This window comes from Ascaphus truei, chromosome 8 (genome assembly GCF_040206685.1).
Source record: "Ascaphus truei isolate aAscTru1 chromosome 8, aAscTru1.hap1, whole genome shotgun sequence".
Taxonomy (NCBI): Eukaryota; Metazoa; Chordata; class Amphibia; order Anura; family Ascaphidae; genus Ascaphus; species Ascaphus truei.
In genome coordinates, this window is record NC_134490.1 from 11348849 (window position 1) to 11375536 (window position 26688).

Here is a 26688-nt window from a genome sequence, read left to right on the forward strand (position 1 = left end):
TACAATCTAAGTACCATCTACCCATGGCAGTATACTGTTTTTGAGCGTGCTCCTTTTCATTTTGGGAAACACAAAACACCAGAAGTGGGAACTGTTCCTCAAAATGTGATTGTGTGAATAACTTAGAAATACAACCATGAAACACAAAGACAAATACACATATAGCTGCCTTTGTGTGACTGCTGGATTTATGTCTGACCTTGCGTACAGTACCTGGGTAAAAGTGCAGTTCTGATGTTAGTGGCCAAATTAGGGCATTGTCCTACCAACTACTTCTTCTAGGGATTTGGGGGCATAAGAACTGTAAATATCGTTAGCAATTGTAGGAGAAATAACAGCCAAGAAGAAAATTAAACTCAAACACGATTTTATTTGTGTCATTAAAAAAAATAATTTCCAACAAGGGAATTAAAGTGCCAATGTGAATGTACAGAAGATGTGGAACAGGCATCCCAAGCAAAATGAAACCATTATTCAGGAAAAAGTTAGGGGGGGTACAATAGCGGGACACTGAGAAAGTAACAGACAGCTATTTCACAGATGAAAGATTCAGTGAACAAAGATCTATAAGGGGCCTCAGTAAAACTGTAATAAAGATAATCCAAACTGAAGAGTGGCAGACAGAAAATATATTGAAATCAACCTATTGAAATCTAGCACATACAGTAGACAAGATCTTTAAAAAAAAACTTGCAAACTGACTGGGAGCCCAGAATTAAAGGAATGGGGAAAAGGCGGTGAAGATTGTAAAGATGACTAGACAATGGGTCCAGAAAGGAAGTTATGAATGAAGCTATACAGGATGGGGTACACTGTTGTACATACACAATCAGGACATGAATGCATATACATCTACATGATGAATAGTACATTTAAGAGGCAAATGGAAGGCGGAGGCTTTATGCGTAGTTAGCCTGTGGCAATAATGGCTTCCCTGTTATGTTCTTAGCTAGACGTTTTCTTCATAGATTTTTTCAGCAACACGCAAAGGGAACTGATTAATTTTCAGTTTCCAGCCTGAAAATAAACACAGAGTTAATTTATAATTGGACGGCATGATTAAAAAAAACAAGGAGATTCAGAGGTGAAATTTGGCTAGTGTTTGTGTGTGGAGGTCACATCCCCTGCTAACCTCTTCCCTTGTGGAGAAACGCGGAGGACGGAAATCCCTTCACTACTGGTGGTAAAATAGGATGTGAGATTCCTGGTTTGATTGAATTATATTAAACTGTATAAATGTTCAAAATAAAGACTAGCATACAAAATCCATGTATCAAGAGTATCCATCTGAATCATTGGAAAAGTACCTCGAAATGAAGACAGCATTTTGACCAATTCAGAAATCATTACAGTAGATAAATAGGCGCAGCCAGTTTGAAATGTGTCTCAGCGGATATGGCAATTAATCTAATAGACTGGGAGGCACGAAAGATGTCACTTCAAGCATATGGCTGAAAACAAGCATACTTTTGTTTTACATGTTGCTTTAGGCTCTATCTAAACAGACAATCAGATGTCTTATGGTGAAAACATGTCCTTATGTTCTCTGTTGGAGTGAGCCATCCAGGTTGGTAATAGCAGACTTGTTCCACAATCTACTACCAAAACTGATACAGAAGTGTCAACAGAACATAGAGCAGGCAGCGACAAAGTTTAGTTGAATAGCTCAGTGGTTGTCAACCTTTTATTGGTTAGGGACCCCCGGCTTAAAATCACTGGAATAACTACTCATTCAATCACAAAAGCAGTGTAAACACGGAAATGTCTACTCAGATTCTTGTCTAATAAACGAGAGATTCCTAGATTGATAATGCTTCCTCATTCACAGAATGATTTATGTCTGTGGAGCAGTAACGTTTGATGAGAGACAGATCAATATTTATTCTTTCCTATTGTACTACTTTATGTTAACAGTTATATTATTTGTACAGCACGGCAGAATTAGTGCTGTGTAAATGCCTTCAAATTTGAGTTGCTATCTTTTTCACGATTTTGCCCATAATTTCCCATTTTTGTGAAAGTTCCCATTGCTCAGGAATGTGCAAAAACGCAATACTACCACAGTTGTGTGAATGTCTTCAAATTTTTGACATTTGTCACTAAAGAATATTGACAAATTGTGCTTGTATCGAGAACTTAATAGCACATCCTATTCAGTATATGTTGATGCCTTAGAAATAAAGGATAATACTATTGGTATTGCAGCAGTGCCATACGTTTTATGGGTGCAAGTAACCTCGAATGTCAAAAGAATATTTCAAATTATTTGGAATGTAAAGGATTGGGTATACACGAGCTGAGTTACCACCCTACAGCAATAGCCTCAGGAGCCAGTGTGTGTCTGTACAAATCAAAACAACAAAGTCCATACTTGAGAGGGAACTGACCATACACACTGTATAAAATACCATTCCTTTTGTGGCATCTGATTTAAAGGGAGTCTGACACGTTAAACAAGAGTGTCTGTTTTTCAAATGTTTGTTTTATATAATATTTGCTGCAAAAATTAAAATAGAGACACGTATGACATTTATAGAGACCAGTTCAAAGCCCTTTCCAGGAATTCTGCGTTTTGTTTAGATCAAACCCCTCACCCCCCCACCCCCCAAAGTCCGTCTGCGGATTGGGTACAATCCGGAAGGATTTTTGCGAATTCGAAATCCGTTGATGGATTGTTTAAAATCTGCACTTGGAGAGCGAGAGAGCAACTTTCAATTCAGTAGTGTCACCAGTTTTACATGTATCCCCTCAAAAAATTAGGGCGACATGCCTGTGCTGAAAAAGGAGCACGCCAGAGGTACCCGGCTGGGAGATATGCTAATGATTATGCAAAGTATATTTAAATGGGTTCCATCCCACAATTCATAGAAGGAAGGATTCACCAAACTCCATGGTTGCAGAAGCCCCACAACAATAAATGCTGATTGCCGGGGGAGAGCGTTGTGCCCCTGTAACTGTCTCTTACCTGTCTGGCCGCATCTCCTCCTTCAGTGTCCCGTTATGCTAGTTCTGCGATGTCAAATGGTGTTGCGTTGCCATGACAATGTGACGCCCCATGGCATCGCAGCGTCACATGGCATCACTTTGCCATGAAAACGGGACACCGCCTGGCACCATGATGTCATGTGACTCCGCGACATCTTGACACTGCGTCGTCTGAGCAGATGCTGCGCCGGACGAGGTAAGAAGCCCCACAAAGGCCCCTCACCGAGCCCTACAAAAGAACAAGTCGGCCCTGACTAGAACCCACAACCACTGCTTTCCTAGAACACAGTTCTAGCACGGTGAGCTAAACCAGCTGATGGGTAGCATCACTATCACATCACACTTTTGAGCTGCTCACTGCTCACACAGCATATCTCCGGAGGTATCTCAGGTGTGCTCCTCAAAGAACATTAAACTGTCAACCAGGAAGTGGAAGTGGCCTGCTTTTAAAGGAAGCCAGGGGGAACGGGTTCATACTACAGGTATGAACACTAATTTTGATGCTATATGAAGGATTACAAAGGAGGCTGTGATATAACAGAACAGGAACAAACATATTCACTGTGCCCTCTGCCAGAGTGCCAAACAAATAATGAATTGAAATACTTTCTTTTAAAATAATTAAAATGCTACAAACTGCAGAGGACTTCCCTGATCTCCACCTAGGGGTTGCCCACTCCATCGGAGAGGTCTGTCATAACAGTGGACATAATCGGATCCGATAACCAGTTTACTCCAGTGATTCTGAACATATCGGGAAGACGACACTCAGCAGCCAAGGCAGAACGAGAAAATTATTACTTTCCTAACCAGGCAATAATTACTTTTTTAAATTGTGAGTTCTTTCATTTACATTGGTTAATTTAGTTTGTCATATAAAGGATTTCATGGTATGCTTTTGCCCCCAATTTTGAGGTATTTGCGGTAAGAAGAGGATTGGTGATCATGAGAATGGGGCAGCAAACAGGCTTTCTGATTAAATACTATAAGCAATAGGAACTTGTACACATTTTTTGTGCTATTTAGCATCTGAACCATCAGAAACTTGTTCATGTGTGTACAATTGTGTATGTATTCACCTAGACATGCAGGGATAAAGCTCTATCAGTGGTTGTTTGCAATTTTGTTTCATTTTATTAATTTGAATCTTATATGTAACTGCGTTTGTTGTCACTATTGAGTTACATTTAGACACATCCGTCATACACTCCTCACCATTATTTGATGAGCTGCAAGCTGTTCTCTAGCCATTCTAATAAATAAGTCAAGGGAGTCTCCCTACCTAGCACATTTTTCTTTTTATTTTGTTTCAGTACTCTCTCATACCATCACAGAGCTATGTACTGGGAATACATGTTTTATTTGAGCACAATACCAAATGATTTCCATGTTTAGCAGCTCTTTTTGTGTAAGCACATCCAGTTCCCTGGGTCCTACCTGCTCAGTGGCTTCTGTGGCCTCCACTGCGGGTTCTTCTTCTGCAGCAGCGTCTTCGGGCTGTTCTGGATGTGCAAGTTCCTCCTGTCAAGGTATAAGAGAATGACATCCATGTATTGTTATACATTGTAACAACGAGACAGCAAGAAGCACCTGTGAGGGGGAAAAAACTCTGAGTGATGGTGTGAGGAATACTCCAGACTGTGAGCACAGGTTGTTTTTTTTATTTAAAATCAGAGACAGAACATAAAACACAGACAGAGCTCAGTTTTTAGCACATCCAGTGAAACTCATACACGGTACAGTGCCTGAACATATATGTATAAATATCGAGTAAAATGGTCTTTTAGTTTAACGTTTTTGGCCAAAATTGTTGCAAGCCCCTGAGCCAACTGCACGGCAGACCACAATTCAGGGGTCCCTAACGCTAATATAAATTCTTAATAACCTGTGTAGTAACAGGAAGAATGATTTATAGTAAATCTGTCAATAATAGTTGCAAAGTTCTAAGTCTGATTGAAGCTTTTAATGACCTGTACATTACCAGGAAAAGCACTCTGTATTAGAGTTGTCACAACCATACTGCAAGCCAGCAAGTTCCCCTGAGTGGAAGATGCTATGGAGTGAGCCCTTAACCATTTAAATGTGGGAGGGGGTGAGCTACAATTAGGTAGGAGGTTGCCACAGGTTGGTCCCAGATACCGTGTGTGACAACACATGTTTGTGACAACACACTCAATGAACCATTTACAGTCAAATGCAGTGTAGATCCCAGAGACAGAAATGGGCTAGGGCAGTTATAGGAGCTATAAATGGTGATTAAACAAGGGCCTCTTTTGTATTGTAACAATATGTGCTATGGTAGTAACACTTCCGCCATGTCTTACTGTTGGTATCACATTCAACTTGTACTGTGCTGTGGAATATGTTGGTACTTTTTAAATAAATGACGAAGATAATAATAATGACCAATAATACTGTATGAAACGAAAACAAAGACCACCAAATCCTGTTTTATGTGAACAGGTTAATAACTGAATGAAAAGTAGTACTCCATTCAAGTCTAATTACACCCAGTCTGCAAACATGTTTTGTTCTTATTTCTGTCCAATGTCTCAAATGTATGCAAAAGCAATCTGAGACTCATGTGACATATTTAGCTGAAGAAATTAATAATTACAATACTTCCATCCATTATAACACCTCACACACCCAATCACCGCAGTGTCCAAAAGACTGACATATAGAGGGTGGAGTGGTACCTAGAAATGAATGAGGAAGTGTTCCGTTTTGAGAATTACTCAATCATTACCATAGTGAATACCAGTGCAACACAGTGTCTTACATTGTGACAAAGTGTACACGTGATTATGATGGTACCACAATATAATGGTAATATATTGCAACATACCACCAAACTTTCCATAGTATTCGATGATAATGCTTCCGCAATATAGTTGACTGCATTTCATTTTTCTATAAATTCCCCTATTAAAAATACTGCTTGTCATACTAAAAACTTGCAGTTATATTGCATTTTATATCGTGACTGACTCCTGAACCAGCGCAGTTTCAGTTAGGTTGACTACTAAGTACATAGAGAAATACAAAAGATTATGCAGGAATTTGTAAATACATCTGCAGCTCTGCTTGTTGAGGAAACTGAACCTCTATAAAAATCATATTTGTTTTTTTAACTTAAATGTGTTATTGTTTTTCTGCTGGGATGGGGGGGTACAGAATAAAGAGAAGGGGGTAGGGAAGGGGGAGAGATTGCATTACAGCAATTGTATACATTTACGTGCGCCAACAGCCAACCTGAGCATCTTAGCCCACTGGTCTATTGGTCCATTATGTAAAGTGGTCATCTGGAAACACCTCGGTTAGGGGGAGGGGGCACTTATATGGTACAGTATTATCACACCTCTTTCATTTTATAGTCATAACATGAACTTCTGTTATGAGCAGTTTATCCAGGGATCCCATATCCTATGGAGTTTTGGAAGATTTTGATTTAGGATGGCGGTTAGATTTCCCATTGACATTACTTCGTTAATTTTGGTAGTTAATTGAATCATTGAGGGGGCTCTAAGCTATTTCCACGAGGCTGTTATTAAACAGCGAGCCGCTGTAAGGATGTACGATATCATTATTAACAGGCATTTATGCCCTTTTTGATTATTATTTCCTTACTGTTTAAAGTTGCTACACTCCCTGGAGATTTGCTTGAATTTTTGCAGTGTCTTGTTGAAATTCATCGCTTTTTTGGCTATTGTTTTAAACTTTTAATGCATATTTGATAATTTCCAAGGGAAAGTATAGGAATCCGGAATATTTCTGTATATAGCTGATCTTCTGCTTACCTAAAAAAAAAAAACATGTTTGGAGGGATTACACCATTATTGGCAAATTAACAAGGTGCGGACAATCTGGTATCTAGTTTTATACGAATGAATAAAAGTAGTTAATTAAAGAGTGCCATTTGTATAACTATTCACGAACATTATTTTAGTACTGGCTAGCATTTTCCCACATAATATACAGTAATTATTTTATTTTGTATGTATGATTCTACATGGGGGTAGCTCAGTAAAAGCCGTTGAACAAATACATTCCCCTGATGTGACTTGCTGTTAATAACCCAGGCCCAGGAAGGATTACCTTAACTAGATTTTAATCAGGACAAACATTTTCATCTTTGGACTTTACAGTTTTGCCATTTGGAATCCTATAAGAGCTACCGCATGAGAACAATGTTAATAACAGCTGTTCCTATCAAAGTTATTGAACGGAACCGCCCATAAAGATAAAGTGATTGGGTTCTGTTTGAGCTGTGGCCATCCGTCCCTGGAGGATGGTAGAAGGGGTGGTCCTTGTTTGTCTGCAATGCAGCAAACGTTATGCTATGTCATGAAATGGAAAGTGGATGCATAAAATAAAGAGAAAGGCAATTAACGCCTCTGAAAGGCGTTGCTTCAGGTGCTTTTAGTAACAAAGGAGTTCCATAAATCCAAAAGCTACAGTCCAGTATCCACCTTGTTTCATGCTATAATCGCTCTTAATCTCTTCATTGCATATAATCTTTTTAAAATTCTTCTGCAATTGGAGAAATTGTGCAAACAATTCCAAAGCAAATGAGGGTTGTGTGTCAGTGTTTGCAAACGTGCTCCTAGAATCTGGGGAGAAAGAGGCCCACCTTGTGTTTATTTGTGGTAATATACCCTGATTCCAAATTAACGGTGTGATGCCCAGTTTCTTTGTAAATTGTTGAGTTAATTAAGTAATAATCCCCAAAAAACAGGGCATTACTTGCCAATAATGCCCTGGCTGGAAGAGTTTAAGGCCCGAGGCGAAGCCGAGGGACTTTAACCCAGCCAGGGCATTATTGGCCAGTAATGCCCTGTTCTGAGGGGATAATTACTATTTTAGGCTAAATGAAGGCTTTTTACATAAATAATAGACACTTTTGTATAGTTATATTGATTTTTTTATTAAAATAAAAAGGTAAATACATTAAACCACCTCTATATACTGTACGCTTACACAGCAGCTATCTATATCCACACACTGCCGCCCCCTCTGTGTATACACACACACACACTGCAGCTATACACACACACACACACACACACAAACTGCTGCTACACACAAACTCTGCTGCTGCTGCTGCTACACACACACACAACACAACAGCACAGCAAAGCACACCACACACTGCTGCTGTTACACCCATAAACACTGCTGCTGACACTGACACATACACACACACACACACACACACACACACACTGGACCTCTATACACACACACACACACACAGCAGCTCTACACATGCACAAAACAGCACTTCTACACACACACAGCAGCTCAACACACAACACAGCACCTCTACACACAAACAAACGTTGCTGCTGCTGCTACACACACACATACAACACAACAGTACAGTACACCACACCACACACACACACACACACACACTGCTGCTGCTACACACATAAACACTGCTGCTAACACTGGGACACACACACACAGCAGCTCTACACACAAACAGCACCTCTACACACACACACACACACACACACAAACTGCTGCTACACACAAACTCTGCTGCTGCTACACACACACATACAACACAACAGTACACCACACCACACACACACTGCTGCTGCTGCTACACCCATTAACACTGCTGCTGACACACACACACAGCTCTACACACACAAACACACACACACACACACACAAACTACTGCTACACACCCATAAACACTGCTGCTGACACTGGCACGCACACACACACAGCATCTCTACACACACACACACAACACAACAGCACACCACACACACTGTTGCTGATACTGACAGACACACACACACACACAAACTGCAGCCACAAACAAACTGCAGACAGCCACATACTTACTTTGCAGACTCTCTCTCCCCCTCCCCCATTCAACTGAATCTGCTCAGTCAAACTCAGGCAGCCCTGTTCACAGAGGGAGGGGGAGGAGTCAACCCATGGCTGATACTTCCTGACCAATCCCCTGTCCTGTCTCAGAGCTGTTCCTACCTTCTGACCAATTCCCTACCCTGTCTCAGAGCTGTCCTGAAAGCTGATTGGCTGGAAATAAACACATTGGAAATCAACACATTGCAAGCAGCAAAAAATCCGGGCATTACTGATTGGATAATGCCCGGAATTTTAACCAATCAGAGAGCAGGGATTTCAATACTGCCCGAAATTTTACTGCTTTAGCCTATAATTAAGTAATAATCCCCAAAGAACAGGGCATTAATGGCCAATAATGCCCTGGCTGGAAGAGTTGAAGACCCGAGGCGAAGCCGAGGGACTTTAACCCAGGCCGGGCATTATTGGCCAGTAATGCCCTGTTCTGAGAGAATTATTACTATTATAGGCTAAATGTAGGCTTATTTCATAAATAAGACACTTTTGTAGAGTTATATAGATTTTTTTTAATTAAAATAAAATGATAAATACATGAATCCACCTCTATATACTCTTACACTCCACACACTGCCGCCCCCTCTGTGTAACACACACACACACAAACACACACAACACAGCACCTCTACACACACACACACAGCAGCTCAGCACACAACACAGCAGATCTACACACACACACACAAACTGCTGCTACACACACACACAGCACACACAACACAGTAGCTCTACACACACAAGCACACCACACACACACACACACACACACACACACACACACTGGAGCTTTACACACAACACAGCAGCTCTACACACACAAACACAACACAGCAGCTCTATACACACACACACAGCAGCTCTACACACAACACAACAGCTCTACACACACACAACACAGCAACTCTACACACACAACAGCTCTACACACAAACTCTGCTGCTACACACACAACAGAACAACACAACACACACGCTGCTGCTGCTATACCCATAAACACTGCTACTGATACACACACACAACACGACAGCTCTACACAAACACACACACACACCACAGCAGCTCTACACACACACACACACAAACACGGAAGCTCTAGACACATACACAACACGGCAGCTCTACACACACACAACACAGCAGCTCTACACACACATGCTACACCTATAAACACTGCTGCTGACACTGACACACACACACACACACACACACACACTGGAGCTCTATACACACACACACACACCAGCTCTACACACACAACACAGCCGCTCTACACACACAACACACACACAAACTGCTGCTACACAGACATACAACTGCACAACACAACACACACACTGCTGCTGTTATACCCATAAACACTGCTACTGACACTGACACACACACACACTTAGGCACTTACTAAAACTTTGCACACTCTCTCCCCCCCAATTCAACTGAATCTGCTCAGAAAATCTCAGTCAGCTCGGGAGGGGGAGGAGTCAACCCGTGGCTGATACGTCCTGACCAATCCCCTGCCCTGTCTCAGAGCTGTTACTTCATTCTGATCAATCCCCTGCCTGTCTCAGCTGTTGTGAAAGCTGATTGGCTGGAAATAAACAGATTGAAAATTACACTTTGCAAGCTGCTAAAATTCCGGGCATTACTGATTGGATAATGCCCGGAATTTTAACCAATCAGAGAGCAGGGTTTTCAATAATGCCCTGAATCTTACTGCTTTAGCCTATAATATGTAGTAATCGTTTCATTAGCTTTTCAAAATGCCAGTGCTCCCAGCCAGTGTTCTACACAAAAATCAGAACGTCCCTTGGCCGGGCAACTAATATGAAGAGTGGGGTATTGGCATGGACTGGGATCTCAGGAGGCAAGTGTTCTCCAGACTTCAGTTCTGTTGCCTTTACTTTTCAGTGTCTGCTTTGCAACCCTAATATGTTCAGGAACTGAGGGGCTGCCATCTGATAACATGGTAAGATGTGAGAATTTCCTTCTGGCATTGGAAAACTACACAGACTTCTTGAGCCAGTTGAGATTTTTAAATTGCCCATTCCTGATCAACACGTTCATTTCATTTGGGGCCAGGTGGCGTCCCAGCCAGCACCTCTGATGGTAAAATGCAGACTTCCCTACGGTACTTAGTGGCTTGGCTCAGATGTCACATACCGTCCAGTAAGTGGTACAGAGCCCTACAGTGACAATGGGGCCCACAACACATATGTAAATAAAGTATGCAAAGAATAAAATAAAATACAAATAAAAAATATGTAAAGCCCCCCCTCCCCCCCCCACTCCCTATCCCTGGGTTCTTCCCCTTTGCTACCTTTATTTTTGTATGTTCACATTACTGTTTTTGTCACATTGCTCCTTGTATATAACTTGTGCATATATTAAATACTTTTCTGATTTGGCATTTTTCCGCTTATAGATTTGTTCTATTAGTCAGTGAGTGCTGGAACGCTTATTACTACTTTGTAATTATTTAGGAGGATATTGGGCCCGTCTCTTGTACCTTATTTGCACCCTGCATCTAGCATACATTATCCGTTATTCTGAGTGCTGTCTATCATTATCTTTTCTACATATGTAAATAAAGGTCTCTGTTAAATATATGGACATTTGAAATGGACACTAACTCTTTCTCAATGGGATGTTGGGTAAAAGTATCTCACAGCAGAGATTGTTTTCCAGCCTCTATGTCGTGCAATGAATGCAACCTGCACATCCTAGTAATGATACTGTACAGTATATGCAAAGAAATGAGGGACTGCCAGGGGAAATGCTACAATTCATGCAAAATAATGGAGCACCATGAACCCCTTACAATATTAGAAATATAAATATTTAAGGTTGCTGGGTGTTTATTCATACTTCAGTGTAATACGCCCATTTCAACACCCACTGCACCTTCCCATTTCACTACAGAAAAGTTCCTCCCGTAGCTGATTTTCCAGCCCTGACTTGTTTAACAGAAGCCTGGATCTCCTATGATAAACACCTGGCAAAATGAGCTTGTGTGGAGACGGGAGTTTTCTTGTAGAATTGCATCAAGTTCAATCATATGATCTCGTTTCAGAAGCGCAATGTGCACGTTACACTTCCCTGGTTATGTTTCCTTTACACCTCATTTATATTTTGAAAGCCCTAATAATTCCCATGTTAACCCCTATCGTGCTAAAAGGGCGTCCAGTGCACCGACTGCGCAATGCATTTATGGTCTCATTAGCAATGCAAATGAGCACACAATGTGTGAACAGCGTTGCATTTGCTTATATGGGCTCCATGTAAATGGCTTTTCAAGGTGACACACTATGTGCTCATTTGCATGTCATTTCCCAGAATCCCGAGCTGCAGTGGGAGCACTGTATGCTAGGCGAAAATGGTGAAAAGCAGGGTTGCAGACCTGTCTAAGACATGTGAATGTGCTCAAAAGTGATATTCTTTATTGGCTATCTGCTAACGGTGATGGTTTTTTGTCGCCTTTTTCACCCACCATAACTTAATATATATATATATGTATATATAATATATATATATATATATATATATTATATATATATATATATATATATATATATATATATTATATATATGTAGAGGTATCTGTACCGTGTTAGCCTAGCTTAATAATCAAAAACGAATAGACGGTGTGTGTAATTGTCTTTATAACTGTAACTTCACAAAGTTCCTCTTATTATTAACACAAAATATTTTTGCTTTAGAATCTTACATTAAACCGGTGGATTGTGACGTCTTATCCCGTGATGTTAATTGAGCTGTACAGACAGTCCTCGGTTATCCAACGGAATCCGTTCTGGAAGTAGTGTTGGATAGTGAAACCGTTGTAAAGTGAGTCCCATGTTAATCAACGGCGGTGAGCGTCTGATAACGAATTCCGGCGTCAACAAGCGTCCCTTAGGGAGGCATTGTAAAGCGTTGGATATGCCATTCGTTGTACAGTGAAACGTTGGATAGCAAGGACTGCCTGTATAGTGTATATACTGCTGAACAGAATATTGCAACACTGCCACCTGGTGGCACACGAAGGATGTTTCTTTTACTCATCAAAATGCAGCCTGTCTTTGGCCTCTATTCAATATGCAGTGAACTGAAGGGACGTCTACTCTGTGCAGGAGCAGAGTTAAACGCTATTCAAATGAATGGGACTAAAACCTTCTCCAGCTTGGGGAGAAGATGGCTTCACAGTATATTGTCAGTTTAATGGTCCCACACATACATATTCTATTTAATACAACAACAAAAAAGTGTGTGTGCCAAGCACGTGCATTTTAAGTGAAACATCTCTGTTTTTTTGTCCCTGTTTTGTCACAGAAATTGTATTTGCGATGTTTTTAATTCAATGAAAGAGATTTGAGAGTATAATTTATCTTATTAATTTTTGTGTTGAAATTTCCATACTATCACTTGGAATACATGATGTCGTTGACTTATGATAAGTAAAGTAACATACATATATTTTGGATTTTAACCTATCCAAATGCAGTTGCTCTCAAAAGTCTTTCATTCAAGGTAAATCATAAAAATCAAAACACAATTTAGTGACAAAACGCAAAGAAGTTTGACTTAGAACACGCGTGCTCAGCACACACCCAATGTTTTTTTTATAATCATTATAGTTACTATATTATTTTAATCTATATACAATTCATGTGTTATAGTTACATAGTTACATAGTAGATGAGGCTGAAAAAAGACATACGTCCATCAAGTTCAACCTATGCTAAATTTAGACGACAGATACTTCATCCTATATACTTACAGTATATATATACTGTATATTTTATATGTTAAAACACCTTGCATCTTTTCCACTTCTGTTTTTTTAATGATAAATGATAGATTTGTAAAGATTTTTGCTATTTGCACTTCTATATATATACCCTCTGGGAATTCCTCAAATAACAGTGTTCCTTTTGATTGTTTGTGTATGTGTACACAGACCAGAGGGGTGGTGTGTGTGTGTTTTGTTTCTGGTCTCTGCGCATGCGCTGACAACAGCGGACACTTCTGCGCATGCGCGGGCAGGAACAAGTCACTTCCGTTACAGACTTCCGTCACCATGAAGGAGATTTGCACTAAAGAAGTTTCACATCAAAAACACTGTGTCTTATAATTACTGTTAGTTCTCCGTCTTGGCTTTACTTTGTACATAAATTATTCACACATTTGCTTTGACTGAGATTTTTTTTAGATGTGTTGATTTTTTTCAATATTATTTCTTATCAATTGTATTTATTCATATATGGACATGTGTTTTTTTTTTGGCCCACCTATTTATTATGGGTTGTACGTTGCTCTCAATACAGCAACGTAGAATATTCCAATGTGCCTGGTTGGCAACCACTAACAACTTCACAGTACAGAATTACGGACCAAGCTCAAACAGCCGATGCTAGAGATGATTGGGGCTTTATACTTCTACTTGATTCAATGATTCTGTACTTCCTTGTCCCAGGCTTAGCTGTACAAATTCTACAATGCAGCAGGCAAACAAACTCTAGCAAATCAATGTGCAAAATAGATAGGAAGGTAAAATTCACACGTTCACTGGGTTCTAATTTGCAATTCACTACCCAGATTCCTTATGTATAGCTTATTAAATGATGTGACAATAGATCAGGAGTGATCAACTCCACTTATCAAGGGCCACCAACAGGTCAGCTTTAAAGGATATCCCTGATTCAGCAAAGGTGGCTCAATCAGTGGCTCAGTCAACGATGGAGCCACTGATTGAGCCACATGTGTTGAAGCAGGGATATCCTGAAAACCTGACCTGTTAGTGGCCCTTGAGGACTGGAGTTGGCCATCCCTGATGTATGTCACAAAAGGGCAAATACACAAACCCTGGTCACACATACCTTTTTTACAAGCCCAGTGGTGGTAACAATGTTTTCTGCGCCTTCTACAGTTTTATTAGCCACTTGGTTGACACCAGAGACCACAGCACCTCCCACCACATTGGCCTGTTCTTTGGTCTTCTCGGCAACTGGAAATGACAATAAAATGATTATTTAATGAAAAAATGAAATATTGTAACATCTGCTTCCTTCCTACACAGGGGCATATTTCCTTGGAAATAATATTTTGGCTATTGTTGGTTGACTCCATTACTTCTACAATCATATCTGGAAAAGAACATATGTACTATACTAAATATTCTGATTATATCATGGTATAGTTGATATAACACAATGACATTCAGTTCTTATGTAGCACATTGAACATGCCAGCTTTGTGGTTTTTCATTCCTATGAAACCTCAAAGTTTACAACAGTGTTTTGTGGGCAATATATATCTACACCAGGGATAGCCAAGTCTAGTCCTCAAGAGCTACTAACAGGTCTTCGACTGAGCCACTGATTGAACCACCTGTGCTGAAGCAGGGATATCTGGAAAACCCGACCTGTTGGTAGCCCTTGAGGACTGGTGCTGGCTACCCCTGGTCTACACAATTAATACAATTACACCACCTGTTTTCATGATTAATCTGACTACTTGCTAACGTAGGCGCACTATTCTTTGTCAGCAGTGACTTTTATTGAGCCAATACAGGAGAACTTGGGGTCCCACCTATGCCTATTCTTGTACAGCAATAGCTACTAACAGGCCTGTGTTTCTTTTGGTATTTTCCGTGGGCAGGATCTTTCTGAGATACTCTGCCATGGTCAGAATTTCCAGGACCCCCAATATGGGCTAACTTTGACTTATTAGAACGCAGCCCCACTCATCTCCAGTATCCATGTATCTACGTAGTTTAATGGAATCATATTTGATTATGAAATCAGAATTGTTCCAACTAATCTCAATATTTCGGTCTCCTGAACGTCCTACGCCCTGAATCGGTTATGACTTTATTCCAGCTTAAAGTAATTTCCATATGATTTACTGACTTACCTGTACTCACACTATGCACCACTCCCTCTTTAGTTTTGGTACCTATGGAACAAAATTCAGATGTTGTCAATCAACAATGTGCAATTCTTGACGTTCCAGTTTTTAACGATCTACTTTACATTTAATGGGAGGTACTGGAACAGCCTAAACGGATAGAGAATGTGACACCTGGAATGCATTATAACATGATAAACAGGTCTGGTTTCATCCCATTATATGATCTTGTTTTACTTCGCAGGCCTTTATGAAACAATCGGGCGGGAGGTTAGATAGAATTGATTATATTTGACATCTTATCCAAACACACTGATATTTATTTTCTAATAAAAAGATGCTCAGTTTATCATTGTGTTGATGCTGCTGTTTAGGACGACATGCTAAGCAAAGAATAAGATCACTTTCAACTTCTGGATACACACAGTAGATATATCATCAATGATCAGCTATTACGTACACAAAATCATCATCCATTCTAAATGGTTTCTCAATAGAAGTTGCTCTTGAATATGCTTAGTTAATCTAAGCAAAATAGAATCTCATACTATTTTAAAGGGCAGAGCCACATAGCAGGCAAATTCTATTTTTTAAAACAATTTATCAATTGAGTGTGAACTTGGATGGAGTTTGAGTGTGAGAAGGGAAGGGGATTGGGTGTGAGAAGGGGTGGAGTTTGAGTGTGAGAAGGGGTGATTGAGTGTGAAGAGGTGGGTGGGATTGAGTGTGAGAAAGGAGGGGGATTGAGTGTGAGAAAGGAGGGGGATTGAGTGTGAGGAGTGTTAGAGGGGTGGTTGAGCAGGCAAAACATTTTTTTTTAAACAATTGATCAATGTAACTTGTTTTCTCAGAAAGATTCAATCAACCTTAATGCAGCAGTCCCCATTTTTTTATTTGGAGGAACCTGAATCAGGGGATCTGGCCCTTTTCAGTCCACAACATTAAGCATGGTAGACAAATGCACCATGCTGATCCCATTGTTCTCTCCGTAAAATCAGTGATAGAGCATTTTAGCATTCACCCTGCAGCAGAAGCTTAACTATACAACCACAAAACCGTGCTCTGCAGGGGGCCCGGCCAGCCAGCACTGAAAGCTGGGGCCGTGTGTGCGGATGCGGTCGGGCCCAACTTCCGTGTCCTGCTTTTGGGACCTCTGTTAGCTTCGGGGGCATCAAGAGAGACAGAGAGGTGGGTGTGGGGAGGAGAGAGAGAGGTGGTTGGGGGGAGAGAGTGAGAGAGGTGGTTGGGGGGAGAGAGTGAGAGAGGTGGTTGGGGGGAGAGAGTGAGAGGTGGGTGGAGGGTAGAGTGTGATGGGTGGGCAGGGAGAGAGTGATGGGTGGGCAGGGGGAAGAGAGGTGGGCGGGGGGAGGGGGAGAGAGGTGGGCGGGGGGAGGGGGAGAGAGGTGGGCGGGGGGAGGGGGAGAGAGGTGGGCGGGGGGAGGGGGAGAGAGGTGGGCGGGGGGAGGGGGAGAGAGGTGGGCGGGGGGAGGGGGAGAGAGGTGGGCGGGGGAGTGAGAGGTGGGTGGGAGAGTGGGAGGTGGGTGGGGGGGAGAGTGGGAGGTGGGTGGGGGGAGAGTGGGAGGTGGGTGGGGGGAGAATGAGAGGTGGGTGGGGGGAGAGTGAGAGGTGGGTGGGGGGAGAGTGAGAGGTGGGTGGGGGGAGAGTGAGAGGTGGGTGGGGGGAAAGTGAGAGGTGTGGGGGGGAGAGTGAGAGGTGTGGGGGGGAGAGTGAGAGGTGGGTGGGGGAGAGTGAGCGAGGTGGGGGGGAGAGAGAGAGAGGTGGTTGGGGGGAGAGAGTGAGAGAGGTGGTTGGGGGGAGAGAGTGAGAGAGGTGGTTGGGGGGAGAGAGTGAGAGAGGTGGTTGTTGGGAGAGAGTGAGAGAGGTGGTTGGGGGGAGAGTGTGAGAGGTGGGTGGAGGGTAGAGAGTGATGGGTGGGCAGGGAGAGAGTGATGGGTGGGCAGGGGGGAGAGAGGTGGGTAGGGGGAGGGGGAGAGAGGTGGGTGGGGGGAGGGAGAGAGAGGTAGGCAGGGGAGTGAGGGGTGGGAGCGTGAACGGTGGGTGGGGGGAAGAGTGGGAGGTGGGTGGGGGGGAGAGTGGGAGGTGGGTGGGGGAGAGTGAAAGGTGGGTGGGGGGAGAGTGAGAGGTGGGTGGGAGGGAGAGTGATAGGTGTGGGGGGGAGAGTGAGAGGTGGGTGGGGGAGTGAGAGGTGGGTGGGGGAGTGAGAGATGGATGGGGTGGAGAGAGTGAGAGAGGGGGTGGAGAGAGTGAGAGAGGTGGGTGGGGGGGGAGAGTGAGAGAGGTGGGTGGGGGGGAGAGTGAGAGAGGTGGGTGGGGGGGGAGAGTGAGAGAGGTGGGTGGGGGGGAGAGTTTGAGTGGTGGGTGGGGGGGGAGTTTGAGTGGTGGGTGGGGGGGAGAGTGAGAGAGGTGGGGGGGAGAGAGAGGTGGGTGGGGGGAGAGAGAGAGAGAGGTGGGTGGGGGGAGAGAGAGAGAGAGAGAGAGAGAGAGAGAGAGAGAGAGAGAGAGAGAGAGAGAGAGAGAGAGGTGGGTGGGGGGGAGAGAGTAAGAGAGGTGGTGGGGGAGAGTGAGAGAAGTGGGTGGGGGAGAGAGAGTGAGATAGGTAGGGGGAGAGAGGTGGGCGAGGGGGAGAGAGTAAGAGGTGGGTGGTGGGGGGAGAGTGAGAGGGTGTGTGGAGGAAACAGTGAGAGAGGTGGGTGGGGGAAAGAGTGAGAGAGGTGGGTGGGGGGAGATGGGGAGATAGTGAGAGAGGTGGGTGGGTGGTGGGGGAGATAGTGAGAGAGGTGGGTGGGTGGGGGGGAGGTAGTGAGAGAGGTGGGTGGGCGGGGGTACTGAGAGAGGTGGGGGGAGAGTGAGAGAGATGGGTGCGGGTAGAGAATAAGAGAGGTGGGTGGAGGGAATAGAGTGAGAGAGGTGGGTGGGGGAGAGAGTGATGGGTGGGCAGGGGGGAGGGAGTGAGAAAGGTAGGGGGGACAGAGTGAGAGGTTGGTGGGGGAGAGGGTGAGAGAAGTGGGGGGGAGAGGGTGAGAGAGGTGGGTGGGGGGGAAAGAGTGAGAGAGGTGGGTGGGGGGAAAGAGTGAGAGTTGTGGGTGGGGGGGAAAGAGTGAGAGAGGTAGGTGGGGGGGAAAGAGTGAGAGAGGTAGGTGGGGGGGAAAGAGTGAGAGAGGTAGGTGGGGGGGGAGAGAATGAGAGGTGGGTGGGGGGAGAGTGTGATAGAAGTGGGTGAGGGGGAGAGAGGGAGAGTGGTGAGGGGGAGAGGGGGGTGGGTGGAAGGGAGAGTGTGATGTGGGTGGGGGGTGAGAGGTGGGTGGGTGGGGTGAGAGGTGGTGGGGTGAGAGGTGGTGGGGTGAGAGGTGGGTGGGTGGGTGGGGGGAGAGTATGAGAGGTGGGGGGAGATAGTGAGAGAGGGGGAGAGTGATAGAGGGGAGGAGAGAGTGAGAGAGGGGAGAGAGGTGGGTGGGAGAGAGTGAGAGAGAGGGAGAGTAAGAGAGGGGTGGGCAAGAGAGAGTAGAGAGGTGGGGGGAAGAGAGAATGGGTGATGAGAGGGGGGGTTGGGGAGAGAGGGAGAGAGGTGAGTGGGGGAAGAGTGATCGAGAGATTGAGCTTCTCAGAGAGGCGAGAGAGCGGAGAGAGAGAGAGACTCGAGAAGAGAGAGAGAGAGAGAGAGAGAGAGAGAGAGGAGAGGTGGAGGAGAGAGAGGATGGTGGTAAGAGAGAAGGGTGAGCAAGGAGGGTTGGGTGAGAGAGGGTGGTCTAGGGACAGGGTGAGAGAGGAGGGTGAAAGAGGTGAGTGGGGGAGTGGGGGAGAGAGGAGGGTGGGGGAGAAAGAGGAGAATGGGGGAGGGTGACAGAGGATGGTGAGTGACAGAGTAGGGTGGGAGGAAAGGATGGAGGGAGACAGTGAAAGGGGAGGGGAGAGAGACGAGGGGTTGAGAGAGGAGGGGGAGAGAGAGCAGGGTGGGGAAGATAGTAAGAGAAGAGATGGGGGAGGGAGGAGGGTGGGGGAAGGTGACAGAGGATGGTAGGTGACAGAGGATGGTGGGTGACATAGGAGGGTGGGAGGGGAGGTTAGAGGGAGACAGTGAAAGGGGAGTGGAGAGAGGAGGGGAGAGAGAGCATGAGAGAGGAGTGTGGGGAGAGACAGAGGAGGGTGAGGGTGTCAAAAAATGTAGTTATGCCACTGTATTGCTGATTTTGGATGATTTGGATGTTTGAATATAGATGAGGCATTTAAGGGAAATATTTGAGAAGCAACCCCCTTCATAGCCAAAACAGCCAGAAGCACATTGAAACACAATCCATTTCATGCAATGCCTCCTCCCCATCTCTGTCATATAAAGAATACAAAACCACTCCTGATCCTCATCCCAGGTCATGTGCAAATTGTGCTTTTTCACAGGTAAAGAGGCTAACCCTTTTCTGTTCTCAGCTTGACCCTTGTGGAAAGACATTCCTATTTCTGTGATCAACAAGTCTTTTGTGCCTGCCTGTCAATAAGGGATATTTCTATATCTAAAGTCTCTCTGAAATTCCAATATATGTATCTAATAAAGAGTGCCTGAACTTGGCACGTGTTATTTCATAAGAGCTGAGGGTAAACACGATTGCACGTCTCTTGGCAGCCATGCCTTCATTATGCTGGCCCTGCCTAGGGCTGCTCCACTTTCCCAGAATAGTCACATGTTCTGTACTGTAGGTGTGTGCTGTGGGGATAATTGAGTAGGGCCTGGAAATCCACACCCAAAGATCACTGCGGCACATGAAGATGCTGATGCCGTCATGTTCTGTCTTGTCTGACAGAAAGTGGCAAAGAACAAACTGACACAGCTGGGTTGAAAAAAAAATCAATGGGGGAAAAGGCATTATACAGAAGCCGGGGCCAGCAAATCGTTGACACCCCGCCTGTGTGATGTTCACGTTCTCTCTTTGTGATCAGCAGGGAAATGGGTGGTTATTAGGCAAAAACTGGAGCTAAACCAGGGCATTTGCACCAGATTTATCGAAGGAAACAATCCAATGGGATTTTTATTTCGTGTTAACTCTGGCGCTGTTTTATTGCTGTTGTTTTGCAGCCGGGAGACTGCGCCGAATTAATAAATGAAAAACCAGCCCCGTTATTTCTATGGGATTTATTTACATGAATAAACAGGGTGCAGTTTATTGCACAAAAGAAATACAGTAGATTTATTAGAGGAAAAACACCAGCTGCTTTTAATAGGATCTCTTTCCCTGAATAGATAAGGTGCTCTTTTTAAAGTGTTTTGTTGCACTGGTTTTGTGGGCAGAGACTTTGATAAACAGACCCCCTTAATATATAACCAGGCTCTAAAGAGACCTCTGAATGGACCTGCCGTGTTGTGACATTATTTAGCAAAATGCATCAGATTTTATTTAAATGAATTGGCTCATATGAATGTACAAAATGGATGCAAAATAACAGCAATTACAATTGAAAACTGTTTTCTGAACTAATGGCCCATATTCACGGAGCAGTAAAGTCTCATCTGGGTTTTATGAAATAGCACAGCTTGGTAAATGTGGGCCAATGTATTGAGTCTTGTTGTGTAATGTGATGTGATGCCACTTTCCACTGCTAGAGAAGATTTCCGCTCCATTCAAATGAATGGGACAAACATCTCCCCCAGCCCATGGAAGCCGCTTCCCAGCATATGGATGACTCTGAGCTTATCTGGATGGATTCCCTTCTCAGCCTACTTAGGAGGACCAGGAAATGACAAGCACTTAAACCTCCTGTTCTGTGGGTCAATGTAACACCGGATGGAGAGGGGGAGGAGGTCCCCCACTCAGAACATATTCACTGTTCCTCCTCCTAATAAAACCCATGTTAAAATAGTAGTGGCAGTTGTAGGCCCAGATCCACAAACCGGTGCTAAGCTTTAGCACGCTTTGAGTTAATTTGAATGGGAGTAAAGGTGTGCTAAAGATTAGCACCGTTTGGTGGACCTGGGCCTTAGAAGGGTGATGATACAAGGGGAACGGGCTACACCTACATGTTTTGTTTTAACACCCATGCCTATTTCAGATTTACAAACTAATACTTATACTCTATATCAAGAACGGGGATTTCTTTAAAAAGCCTTTTGACTTTTTATTTTACAACATAAATATTGCTTACATTTTTCTAAAATACAATCTTAATCGTTAATATTTAATAAATGTAGACGTTTTTCCTTTAAATCTGTCACAGTACCGCTACTGTTTTAGGCCACTTTGACCTGTGGGTAATGGTTCTGCCATACATAAGGCTCACAGAAACTACAGCTTCATTTGCAAACCCCAAGTTTCACCATTTTTAGAAAAAAGTGAATGTGAAAACGAGTAAGTTTGCGTGAAAACTATGTAAAAAGGGTTCACCGTCGTTGGCACAAATGTGTTCCTTGAGCAGTATCAGTGTTCGTATCAGTGGCAGTATCGGTGTCAACCACATATAATAATATGTTTTTCAGGTTTTCTTTCCTCTTCATTCATTTTGAGGATTTAAACTAGTAAAGTCTCAGTCTCTCTCTGGTCATCTGAAAAAGAGACTGAATCCAAATACTTTTTTTTTAGCATTGCCTGTACAAAACTGTAAATGGGAATTTTCCGTTTCAGTAAACAAAATTAAATGCTTATGCGGCCTTTTGCGACACACCCTGTTTAACACAACCCAAACAATTTCTGTATGGCTGCCGCACCCACGGACAGATAGAAACATGTCTGTGTCTTCAGCAGTGCGGGAACATGTCACTGATCTACTCAAGCATAGCATCTGTACAATGGCTGGATACCTAACTGCAGGTGCAATCAGTCACAGCTTTACAGTCTACAGCAGGAGTGGAGTTGGGCCACTAACAGGTCAGGTTTTAAGGATGATATCCCTGCTTCAGCACAGGTTGCTCAATAAGTGATTCAGTCAGAATGACTGATCCACTGATTCAGCCACTGTAGCAGGGATATCCTTAATACCTGGCCTATTGGTGGCCCTAGGGGAGTGGAGTTAGCCACTCCTGGTCTAGAGTGGCTCCACTTATGACCTTTCAACCTATGTTCTTTTATTTTTGGGGAATTTGGTCTCTTTAGATTGTATGCTCCAATTAGTGTGTGTGTGTGTGTGTGTGTGTGTGTGTGTGTATACAGTATATGTGTATATATGTGTATATAGCCTGCCCTCATGGCTAATGTCCCACACTCAGTCACTCCTACCACCCATTGTGACCAAGCACTGCCATCTACAGCACTTACTCCCTCACCTGCTGTCTCTGTAAATTTCCCATTAAACCTCTTAGATTGTAAGCTCTATGGGGCAGGGATTTCCTTTCCTATTGTCTGATTTTGCTGCACTTATTGTATAATTATAATTCCCTGTACTGTATTCTTTGTGAAGCGCTGAGTACACTTTTGGCTCTATATAAATAAAAACATACAATACAATACATATGATACGTTTGTCTATGCATCTTAATGCATGTGATGTGCCTGTTTGTCTCCCATCCTTGTAGTCTGTTATAGATTATGTTCCAATAGTTCTATGAATCCATGACCCTGATAATGTGTAGGAAGAGGTTATCTATTCCTTGCTAAAAGGCCTCAACAACAAAGTACGTACTGACGGTTGTCAGCCCAACCTCACTTCAGGACTTGGGTTATCATTAGACTCTGAAATCTTTGCTGTCTTTTAAACAGCAATTTAAATAAGGACCCAAAGCTTTCCACATTTAACAGTCCAAATAATTGTGAAGATGGATAACAACAATTATAGATACTATATTTACATTTATGAAAAGGCATCATATGATTATTTGCTTTTATATGTTCATATACGTTTTCTAATTTTGGAGATGCAGCACTAAATATTTCCATCTGTATTGCAGATAAACGTCTCATTGGTTGAGTGCAGAGATTTTCCTTTTTTTCATAATTGTTCTGAAGGTGTTTATGCTAAAAAATAGCAATTTTGTATTTAGTTTTTTTTTACAAATACAGAATTTTGGGGGGAAAATTTGCCATTTTAACAATGTTTTTGTTAATGGAATAAAAAAAATGAAGGCAACATGATTTATGTGACTGTAAATGTATTGAGGGGTGAACTTTGCCTTTTTTTTCTTACATTTTGTTTTGCAGAAAAATGCAAAATTTCACAGTGAACGCAAAGAAGTGTGAACTTTCCGCAAATCCCTAATTAAGCCCTACACGTCTATTCATCTAACCGATGTGTTGTATTACCTACCAGCAATGAAAAGGTTATTTCGGTAACAGTATCCATATTTAAAGCTTTCATGCATGCAGCATTGTAACTTTTGTGTCTATATTATGTATTAATACACATGTATCTACAAATACAAGTTGGAAGACAAAAGACAGTAACATACAGATGCTATGTAAGCATAATACAAAGGTAGTACTCCTATATAATAAAACGAGATCTCTGTATACTGTGTGTGGCAATACAGTTTAGGATAGTATCAGAATAAGCAGTTTAGACATGTACAGGGTAAAGAAAATTTATAGTCCAATTACTTTTGTTGCAATTCTTGGACAAAAGGATACTCGGACCAGGCGAAGTTTAGCACCATGGACAGTTCATCTTGAATCTATAATGTGCCATTGTATCTACTCTATCGTGCAGATTTAATATGATCTTTTGAAGAAAAAAATATATATATTTTATATATAAATATATATAAATATAAATATATATATATACTTGACATGTTGAACCAATACTGGTTTTAATCTATAATCTCCATAGATTTCCCCTGATTGCAACTGCAGTGATCTTTCTACAGAATGAAGGTGACAAACAAGGGGTGCGAAGACTATCCACCCAGTTCTGGAGGCTGTGACCCTCCCAACTTGTACACTTATTACAAACAATTATGGAATTATCTATTTAATTAAGTGTATCTGCAATGCTCTTATGAAATATTCAGCATGTGGTTTCAAAGCTATTTACAGTGTGTAATTACAGATATGTCATGTGTATACATCTTAAGGTCCTAGCCACTGTCTAAAACAGGAGTGGTCAACTTCAGTCCAAGTCATTGACTGAGCCACTGATTGAGCCACCTGTGCTGAATCGGGAATATCCTTAAAATTTTCATTGTTGTGTGGCCCTTGAGGACTGGAGTTGGCCACCCCTGGTCTAAAACATCACTTACTTCTGACATATTACAGTAATGTTCAGATATTCTTTTTTAACTTTTGACAACCACACCCAAAACGAATCCTCAGTCTACAGTCCGTGCAATTTGCCCCTATGGTTAGTCACTTTTTGGAGTTGTAAAAAGATTCATGAAATAGATATAGGGGCTTTTTCTGTAAGGTGTGATGGAACAGATTATGTGCTCTAGCATGAAATGCCCCATTGATTTTAACGGGGCTTTTCATGCGATATCATGTCATCTGCTCTATCACACCTTACAGAATAAGGGCCATAGTCTCCTAAACTTTATTGCAAGTGATTAAAATGGTATTTTATCATTTATTAAAATATATATATTAATACAGTTTTGCAAATAATAGAGGTGCTCATACATTTCCTATTATATTTTTAATTAGAGTAATATGAGTACAACATTATCTTGTTCAGCTATTACCTTTTAAAAAATTATAGCACAACAAATGCAATTGTTTTTCAATATTGCTTAATTAATTTTCTATTATTCCTGTTACCGTGTGTGTGTGTATATTTATACATACATACATACATACATACATACATACATACATACATACATACATACATACATACACCTAGCCTTCCCTCCTAGTGACAGCCTGATGTTGTGAATACAATATTCGATATTCCTGTGGCCGTGCACTAGAGCAGACACTGAAGATCAGGAGCATTCAGTGTCAGATTATAAAAAATATACTGCCTAATTTGTAGAGCAACATTGATAAACCTGGCAAAGTCAATGCAGATACACAACAGAGCCCCTCCAAACTGTCAGAAGTGCATAGTCATGAATCTTGGGCAGGTCTGGGCAGGATCTAACAGAGAAGCTTGACAGAGTGTGGGAAGAAAAGCAGTTTGTGTACAGAATGTAATATTGTATTTATTTTCCAATTGCAACTGGCAAGGTGACACTCACCTACATACATCACACCCTCCTTGGTCTTCTCAGCAGCCTCACTCACGCCCTGCTTGGTTTTCTCTGCTGCAGCAACCACGCCTTCTTTAGCAATAGAAAAACCTTTCTTAAAGACATCCATGGTGGCTTGGTATATACAGCAGTGTGAAGGGGCTTCAACGTCGTGTGTGTCTCACCTTCAGCAGATGTGCTTGTCCTCTGTAGGGTGGTGGCAGTTTGATAGTTGCTAGAGCTTTAGCCAGCTTCTTATTAAAGTGGTGCACTGCAGTCTGGCCAATGACCATGAGTATCCTGCTCTAAAATATTAATGATATGGATTAGAATGGTACAGTTAGGTGGGATGGGGGAGCTGAGGAGGAGGAGGGGGTTGAAGATGGGATGGGAGAGTGCAGAAAACATAAGGGGGGGAGGGAGATCTAAAGATGTGAAGGACCATTGGAAAGGTTCCAAGCACTTACAGTGCCTGAGATCTGCTATGCTGCAGTACAGTACTTTGATTCAAGGACATGCTGCAGCAGTAAGATGCAGCACAACCAGACTGGGAGATATTACAGGGTCCTGACATAAGGAATCCCAAGTGGTGACAAAAATGTAAAAGGTCTGTTCTTTCCAAAATAGTTTTTGGGGGATACACAAGAAATGAAACGACTGCAGATATGTGCCACACTTTCTTTCTACAGTTCTTAGTAGAAATCAAACAACTAATGTATGAGCAAACAGGCTGATTCGTTTGAGATACAAGAGAAGAAATAGCAGACCCTAAAGTGCCAGCTAGAGAAGCCAGAAACGC

General features: G+C 42.7%; 1 protein-coding gene across 2 annotated transcripts; it reads right to left on the reverse strand.

Moving 5' to 3' along the window:
* Nucleotides 1–350: 350 nt before the first annotated feature.
* SNCG (synuclein gamma) lies at nucleotides 351–26252 on the reverse strand. 2 transcript variants are annotated; one of them, XM_075610522.1, is made up of 6 exons: nucleotides 16695–16982; nucleotides 16251–16315; nucleotides 15797–15838; nucleotides 14761–14888; nucleotides 4423–4506; nucleotides 351–1017 (listed from the first exon to the last, which is right to left on the reverse strand). In XM_075610522.1, the coding sequence occupies exons 2-6, from the start codon at nucleotides 16261–16263 to the stop codon at nucleotides 1006–1008; spliced, it is 279 nt and encodes a 92-aa protein (XP_075466637.1). In that variant the 5' UTR covers nucleotides 16264–16315; nucleotides 16695–16982; the 3' UTR covers nucleotides 351–1005. The 2 variants fall into 2 exon arrangements, with proteins under 2 accessions (XP_075466637.1, XP_075466636.1); XM_075610521.1 differs by lacking the exons at nucleotides 16251–16315; nucleotides 16695–16982 and adding an exon at nucleotides 25899–26252.
* Nucleotides 26253–26688: the final 436 nt, after the last annotated feature.

Bases quoted from the DNA above. Each gene is read 5' to 3' on its own strand.
- SNCG (XM_075610521.1), bottom strand. From the start codon at position 26,019: ATGGATGTCTTTAAGAAAGGTTTTTCTATTGCTAAAGAAGGCGTGGTT. The intron at 15,839-25,898 runs GTGAGTGTCACC...TTTGTTCCATAG, and splicing joins GGAGGGTGTGATGTATGTAG to GTACCAAAACTAAAGAGGGA. The intron at 4,507-14,760 runs GTATGTGTGACC...ATACCTTGACAG, and splicing joins CCACTGGGCTTGTAAAAAAG to GAGGAACTTGCACATCCAGA.